This window comes from Brachycentrus maculatus, unplaced genomic scaffold (genome assembly GCF_059751285.1).
Source record: "Brachycentrus maculatus isolate JH-2025_06_01 unplaced genomic scaffold, ASM5975128v1 h1tg000370l, whole genome shotgun sequence".
Classification (NCBI taxonomy): Eukaryota; Metazoa; Arthropoda; class Insecta; order Trichoptera; family Brachycentridae; genus Brachycentrus; species Brachycentrus maculatus.
The window spans coordinates 1,679,227-1,688,024 of record NW_028281119.1 but is presented as its reverse complement, the minus strand read 5'-3'; the positions used below and the strand labels follow the sequence as shown (position 1 = coordinate 1,688,024).

The following is an 8,798-nucleotide window of genomic DNA, read 5'->3' as shown; positions in this document are numbered from 1 at the left end:
TCAGGATTAAATTTTTATTCAGATATTTCAAAATCTGTACGTGAACAAAGGTCCGTATCCCAACATTCCTTGTTAAATATGAATCAAGAATGATGGAATACAGATATTTGTCTGCGTCACTGAGATTCCTAGACATCTTTACCTGCAAGCAACTGATGCATCGGGCAACGCATCGGAAAGGAAATAGAGGAGAAATAGTAAGTGATATATGAGTGCAAAATGAGAAAACCAACAGTAGCCAGGGCACCCGGGTTTGCATACTTGAACTCGTACAGGCATATGAAAGCTTTATCAAAGGTGTTCGAGATCCTTGAGGAAAATACTATAAATGTACCAAGTATAATATATAACATCGGCTCTATAAAATAAGCCTAACAGCGGAAAAACTGGAAAAGTTGAACTGGCAGCGCACAACGGAGTCCTGGTACCTACTCTAATGTACGATATTGATGCGTGGAGTTGGCGCAAGAGTTTTAAAGTACAACATTTCGATTTGTACATTCTGGTTTCCCAACATAGATGAAGAATAACATTTTACATACATTTCATAAATGTGTCCGATACTTTAAAAAAACTTACAAATGATTACAAATTACATAGGTACGTAAATATTACTGCACATATTAAAAGTAGTACTTAAGAACCTAGAATTGTTTAGCTTTATAAGGACCATCGGTCCCTTTAATCTTCACATTAGTTTAAAAAAGGCCATAACAAGGCAAAACAATGGTCACAAAATGTATTTTTGTGCTTTTGTCAGAAATACAATTTAGTGGATTTAAAAAATCAGTGTTTGATTTTAACATTGTATAAAATTGTGGTAGAGTGGGTTCGAACGAAGAAACTCACACTATAGTCCGCGACACTAACCACGGGACCACAACTCGACACTTAAATTTAATGAAGTGTTAACCCAACATGAAGTACATTAGGGAAAGTTGACACTTTGAATTATATCGTTGCATCTGAATTCGATTAATTCAAGTGACAACTATTTCCTGGTTTACCTGTTCTTCTGGAGAATTGGCGTCACACATTTGGAGTTAGACATGGAGGCGGACAATATTTTATGTACGGATTACGAACCAGTGGAATGAGAAAAAATATGAATTTTAATAAATTGTAGTTAAACGGTTGTTAAACTAAACCCTAAGATATAAAAAAAACTCTAGTGAATGATGCACCACAAGGAAAAAACAATGAACTCTGTTGCTATATAGTTACGAGTATTTTGCGAATATGCTCCCGGATAATTGAGAGTCTATTTATATTTTCCAGTGCACTCCGTACATGTCAGACCTCAGCTCTTCATATTTTTTCTGCAACCCTTAGTGCATGTTGGTCCTTGGGTCGACCGAAATTGCATGCGATAAACATTTTGTGTATTTTTAAGTGTGTGAATAGTGCTATGGTGGTGACGGTTAGTATTTTTTGCATGATTTTGTAGTGATAGTCCTGACGAAGAGACGGGTACGTCTCGAAACCAGTAGACATAAATATCTCGGTGAGTAGTTTTATACTAAAATTACTGAACATTTTTGAAAAAAAAATATAAAAGTAAAAATGACTAACCACAAAGTAAATGCTTTAAATATTAAAAGTATTGAGAATATTAGTTTTTCTTTATTATTTTGTTGTTGTTACGATTTGGTTGGACGTCTCTTATCAATTAGAGACGCAAAGCAAGCTAATATTTGCATCCACTGTAATATACGAAAAAATGCTGATAATTTAAACATCGTTGACATTTACTATTTATCTCAGTCACAATAATGAAAAAAGGTCAGTGAGCATTGCGCACCTGTTGATAGCGGTTGTGCTTTATTTCAATATTGCTGCTTTGAAGAAGTCTACATTTTAAGAATAAATTAATAACATTTATGATTATTTCAACAAAATTAATCTTTAGTGATAAAATGAATGTACCGACAGTATACTTAAAACAGGGAACTATGTATGGACAGGCTAACAGAACACTGTCCAATTTTCCATATTACAGTTTTCAAGGAATGCGGTATGCAAAACCTCCAGTTGGTGATCTGAGATTTAAGGTAAATTTCAATAGATTTTATACATTTCTAAAAAATAACCTAACTAATAATATTTCTATATACTCGTAAAAATAATCATGCGATTTGTGCGCGAGACTAAAAATAATCATGCGTTGAGCGGTTTTTTGACCACTTCAACAACAACAACAAATTTCACATTTTGAGATTCAATCGTATTATTTAATTAATTTTATTTGAAGTTCATATTCACCTTTGTTAGTCTTCCAAATTATTTATTTATCCTTTGATTGTTTTTTAGGACCCTCAACCAGTAGATCCGTGGTCTGGGAAGTACGATGCAACGCGAGAGAGAAATGTGTGCGCTCAGTCCAATGTACTATCACCGAAACTGATTGGAGACGAAGACTGCCTTTACATCAATGTCTATTCTCCCAAAATACCAACTTTATTCACGTTCGTGCAATTGCTTCTACCTGTGATGGTCTGGTTTCATGGAGGAGGCTACGTCGATGGTTCAGGAAACTCCAAGCTGTTTGGACCTGATTACATCGTGGAAAAAAACGTGGTTTTGGTAACTATGAATTACAGACTCGGTGTTTTAGGCTTTTTAAACTTGGGAACTAGAGACGTTCCCGGTAATGCGGGGCTCAAAGATCAAGTCATGTCTTTAAAATGGGTTAAGGAAAACATCAAACACTTTGGAGGAAATCCGGATGATGTGACGATTTTCGGAGAGAGTGCAGGAGGAGCGACGGGGCAGTTTATGATGATATCACCAATGGCTAGAGGATTATTCCACAAAGTTATTTCTCAATCAGGATCATCTCTCAATCATTGGATACACACACCTGACAGTGTCAATCCTGTCGTGAGGGCAGCAGAGCTCACAGGTGTAATAGGAAATAAATTGGACGATCCAAACGAAATTGCGCAAGCTTTGAGATCACTCACGGTGGAAACATTGCTTGCCTCAGCCAACAAACTGAGAACGTTCGAGGAAAAAATGAGAGATGCGGCATTCACTTTTGCGCCCAGCGTAGAAAGAGAATTCCCAGATCAAGAATCCTTCATGACAAAGCCGATTATAGAATATTTCTGTTCAGGGAACTTCACTAAAGTTCCATATATATCGGGATATAGCTCCGAAGATGGTATATTCTACGCGGATTACGCCATAATGCACAAGGGACACATTGAAAATCTCAACAAAAACTTTCAGTTTGTAGTTCCAATGGATATGAACTTTCCTCTCGATAGTCCGGAGTCAAGGGAAATTGCAAAGAAAATAAAAACCTTCTATTTCAAAGGTAATGAATTAAACGAAGAAACAATGAATGATTTCATTGATTTGTATACAGATTACGCGTTTTTGCAGAAGATAGAATTCACCTTGAGATTAGTTAGGAAATTTTCTAAGGCTCCAGTGTATTTCTACAGATTTTCTTTTGACGGAGATTTAAATTCTTACAAGAAGAGGTACAATCTACAGTTCAAAGGAGCGAGCCACTTAGATGACTTGGGATATCTCTTCAGGGAATACGGGATTAATTTGGATACAGGCAAAGGATCCATATCCGATATTGTACGCGACAGAATGGTACTGATGTGGACTAATTTTGCAAAATACGGGTAAGATATATTATTTAAGCATACTTATTTATTGATGTAAAAGAATAAGGGACAATCATTAAGTGCAAATGATTATTAGAATAACTATACTTCTTTTGACCCTTGTCCACACCAAATGGTGTATGGGGCACTGTATCAGGTGACTCAATTTTAACTTGATCGTCAAGGTGATCAGCTCAGTGCTGATATAAAATCTATTTTTATTAGAGTGAAAAATCGCTAAAACGGTATTTATTTTGACGTTCCTGGGAATCGAACCCGGGGGATTGGACCAGTACAGTATCCAAACGTCCAAACCACCTCACTACGTAGGCGGTGAAAAAGTACCGATACAGAATTTAAAAAAAATATATATAAATTGTTTTGTTTGGCAGAACTATCTAATTTAACACTATATATTAACAATAAATAAAATTTTATATTTTTTTGACGATAATATTTTTACTGTATAATCCAGCATGCAGAAATTTACAAAAATTATAGATATGCGTTTGAAAACATTCTGCTACAATAAATTGGGTTGTGGTCCCGTGTTTATAGGAGTACGGTTATGAAATTGAATTCACGAAAATTTAACATGTTTTTTGTTGTTTTTGTGTAATTTTACATGTACATTATATTACTCGAAGTATTTCAATGTGCTACCCTAAAGGGTAAAAAAATTATCACATTTTTCTAGAAATCCAACTCCAGAACGCAACTATCTCTTACCAGTAAGATGGGAAGAAGTCACTCAAAGTGAAGTCAAGTATTTAGACATCAACGAAGACTCTACAATGCAAAGTGGACCCGAGGAAAATCGTTTATTATTTTGGAAAAACCTTTATAATACGTATGCACATAATTCATTACAGATTTGTCAATAATATGATATAATGATCGTAAAATGCTGAAAATCCTCAGAAATTGTATTTTAACCTATTAAAACGCAACTGGTGATTTACATTCTTTTGAATAACCTTTATAATATTTTTTCCATGAGGGAAATTGAAAAAAACTTGGCACGATCAAGTATACCAAATACTTTAAAGTGGTCAGGTTAGGAGTCGAAACAATCGCCGGGTATGTATGAGGAGATGCATGAACGTGGAAGAGGCGAAGAATGTTTGCAAGGACAGAGTGGTGTGGCGTTCTATTCTCTCTGCCTACCCCTGCGGGTAAGCGGCGTGATGGTTAGTTAGTTAGTTAGTTAGTTAGAAATTGAATTATTTCTATATAATAGTAAAACATTTGCATGTTTTAAAAGTTTAAAAAAAAACATTATTTTAGACTGTACATTATGGATTTTTTCAAGGTATGAAAGAAAATATAGTAAATGAAAGAATGACATACTAAGCGGAATATTTTATCGGAAAATTTGTGTAAACGCTTAAAATATTTACCAAATTATTAGTCTAAAAAAATTAGAAAATTAATATTTTTTTATTGATATATCAAAGCGTCCTGATGATGGACCCTGGAATGGTGCCCGAATCATCGTTCTATTATTTTTATATAAATAAGGCAATTTTATTTTCTTCATAATTTAATACGCGGGTGCATACACGTCTCGTGTTGAAGGCGTAACTTAAAAAAAAACTAGATAGCAAAAATGAAGAAGTGACAGTAGGTAGGAGAGGAGAAAAGCATTAACCGCTAGAGAGCTCGGGGTTGCATAACCGCTCTCGTACAGGTTTAGTACAAAAATATTGGTACCCCAAGCGTCACTTAAACTTTTTTAAACCTCCACTCCGAGCCAAACTTGGCTTCTTGGCTACATAAATATATTTTATTAAAGTAGTTCTATGGTTCACCGATAGATGGCAGTCTACAAGTGTTATGTACTATATTCATACAAAATCGTCTATTTCTAAATATTTAATTCTACATCTGTTAAATGAAAATCCCAAAAATAATTACAGTGTTGCCTGAATCACATTAAATTTCGTCCTTTTAAAACGTTTTACATGGTTTTAGTGACTGTCCGGTAATTTAATGCCTAGGTATCGAAATTATCAATGTTACACGTGTATTTGTAAAATTAGCCAAGTACCAAACCTTTTTTATGTGGAAACGATTTTATCATATTGTGTTTTTATCAGTTGTCACCAGAGTGCGCTACCTGTGTTATTTTTTAACAATTATTATTTAATTTGCAATTGCATTTTTATATTTAGCCAGCATATTACGCGGAACAAATTTTTATGTTATACTGAATCTACTCGCAGTTTCGAGTCACAGTTATATCCGATCCATATAAAGAGTATATGGAGTCCACAATCTATCTCCAGGTACATTATTTGGTTAATGATTAATTTTCTTTCTTTGACCATTGTACCCAGATGGTATATAGGGCACCGCATTGGATCGATGCAGTGTCAACTTGATCGCCAATTACAGTAAGGCAAGATGGTCAGATCAGGCCTGTGCTCTAAATTCGTTAATAAAGGAGTGGAATAATTTTCAGGGAATTCGGATGATGAAAGTGAAGGATCTAAGGGTGAAGGATAAAACTGTTATGTGGGAAACGAAATGGAGGAGGAATACTAGTCAAGGCCCAGTATTCGACAAGTCGCAACTTAATTTCTCTCAACCCAAGTAACATTCGACGTACCTAATTAAATTTTTTGTTTGAAATACCGTTTTTGTATTAAAAATAAGTTTTTCTTATAAATAAACAAATGGTTTTGAAAAGAAGAGTTATTGAAAGGCAGGGAGTAATTTTTTTTATTTTTTAATGTTGAATTCCTAAAAATACATATATTTTTCAATTGAGAATGAACACTCTTCAAGCCCTCAGCGCAGCCAAACATGTTGTGATTTGAACACCCGAGATCTAGGCCTTAAAATACCGTTTTTGTATATAAGAGATAAATTTTCCATCGAAAGAAATACGCGATATAGCTTTGAAAAGAAAACAATTATTGACCGGTAATGAGTTAATTTTTTGTTTTTAATATGTCAGCACGCTCGGCTACCGTTCTGGAGGTCAAATAAATATAAGTGATTTTTTCACTGTAATATTTATTCAATATTACCCTGGACTGGTACCTGAAGCGGAGGGCTGATCACCTTTCCTTCATGTGTAAACGATCAAGATAACACTGCGTTTATATGACGCAGTGCCCTATGCACCATTGGGGTGCGGTTAAGGGTTTTATTATTTTATTATTATTTCAATATATATAATATATTAAAATTTCAATATGTATTCTAAAATTAAAATTAAGATTTCATTAATTGATTCGGCAGTCACTTTGTGGTAAAATGTATACATTTTTAATTAATGTTTTACTTAGTAAATACCACTATTTCTTAAAATCTACTGTGATAGGTGTTTCGATGCATTCCGCATCATTTTCAAACACCGTATGTACGGTGTTTGAAAATGATGCGGAATGCATCGAAACACGTGTCACAGTAGATTTTAAGAAATAGTGGTATTTACTAAGTAAAACATTAATTTTAAAAAAATATTAAGATGTCTAGCCCTCAGCGCGGCCGATCGCGTTCTGATTTGAACGTCCGAGATCTCGGCCTTAATTTTCAAATTAGCGCGTCAAACATCAACTCAGGGGGCGGAGAGTGAAATACGCGCGGTAATAATACCTACCTGGCCGTGAGTGGTGCACGGATGCGAGGGGAGGGGGTGTGAGGGGTGCAAAGGGCCATTCCTTGACCCGTGACCTTGCCGAGTCGTGCGATCCTTGGACTCGAGCAATTTGCACCGCGGTGCCCGTGTTATGTGTTGTGTCGGTACCTAGTACATATACACATGTAAGTGTGTAGGTACAATGCGAGTAGCAATCAAAACTACGAGCCCTTTCTGGGAGAACGATCGATTTTAAATATTGTATTGGGATAAATTTTAATTTCAGGAAAATTTTAACATGTGAAGACCGAGAAACACTTAAATAATATCACAGAACCGCCCTTGAGGTATTTTATTTCGAAAATGGCACTACATCATTTTTTTACTGTATATAGGCTTTTTAATTTTAAAAAATAAATTATTTAATATGGGTAGTTATTAGAAATATTACAATTTACTTCATTTTATAGACATGTCTACTTTTAGGCCCAGTATTCGTTAAGTTCCTCGCAACTTAATTTTCTTTAAACCCAGGTAACATTTGAGGTAATTGATTTTTTTTTTTGAGGAAAAAGATTTTCATCAATATAAATATAATATGGTTTTGTAAAGAAAAGAGTTGTTGAAAGGTAAGGAGTTTTAGGAGGAAAAAAAATATTCAGCTGCATTAAAAAGTTGTGTTTTAATATAGAAAAAAGTATTTTTTGGTGCAAAGAAGACAAAAATCAACATATATATTTTTATTTAATATTAATGTATATATGTATATATATATATATATATATATATATATATATATATATATATATATATATATATATATATATATATATATACATATATACATATACATAAATATATATATATATATATATATATATATATATATATATATATATATATATATATATATATATATATATATATATATATATTTATATATATATATATAAATATATATATATATATATATATATATATATATATATATATATATATATATATATATATATATATATATATATATATATATATATATAATATATATATTTATATATATTTATATATATATATATATATATATATAAATATATATATATATATATATATATATATATAAATATATATATATATATATATATATATATATATATATATATATATATATATATATATATATATATATATATATATATATATATATATATATATATATATATATATATATATATATATATATATATATATATATATATATATATATATATATATATATATATATATATATATATACATATATATATTATTATTATTATTATTTTTTTTTTTTTAATCGCGCGTGAAAGTACGACCGACTTTTTGCGTTGTCGTTCGCGTTCTGAATTTGAAGTCTGCTTGCGCCCCTTAATACAATAAAAAGGAAATCATTAGAAATCTTATATCCTTAGAGTTATAAAATAAGTAAAATTTAAAATACATTTGTTAATCTTGTAATATGGTTCAGTAATTTAATGACTCTTTTTGGCATTAAAAATTTGATGCCGAAAACTTAAAAAGTCCATTTCGAGAAAAATAATTTTCGTGAA

At 32.2% G+C, this 8,798-nt stretch overlaps 1 protein-coding gene across 3 annotated transcripts; it reads left to right on the top strand.

Moving 5' to 3' along the window:
- The first annotated feature begins 1,312 nt into the window (after window positions 1-1,312).
- LOC148303383 (juvenile hormone esterase-like) lies at window positions 1,313-4,580 on the top strand. Of its 3 annotated transcripts, none has more exons than XM_088270007.1 (4): window positions 1,313-1,420; window positions 2,000-2,051; window positions 2,311-3,641; window positions 4,321-4,580. In XM_088270007.1, the coding sequence occupies exons 2-4, from the start codon at window positions 2,010-2,012 to the stop codon at window positions 4,505-4,507; spliced, it is 1,560 nt and encodes a 519-aa protein (XP_088126133.1). In that variant the 5' UTR covers window positions 1,313-1,420; window positions 2,000-2,009; the 3' UTR covers window positions 4,508-4,580. The 3 variants fall into 3 exon arrangements, with proteins under 3 accessions (XP_088126133.1, XP_088126134.1, XP_088126132.1); XM_088270008.1 differs by lacking the exon at window positions 1,313-1,420 and adding an exon at window positions 1,434-1,504; XM_088270006.1 differs by lacking the exon at window positions 1,313-1,420 and having other exon boundaries at window positions 1,783-2,051.
- Window positions 4,581-8,798: the final 4,218 nt, after the last annotated feature.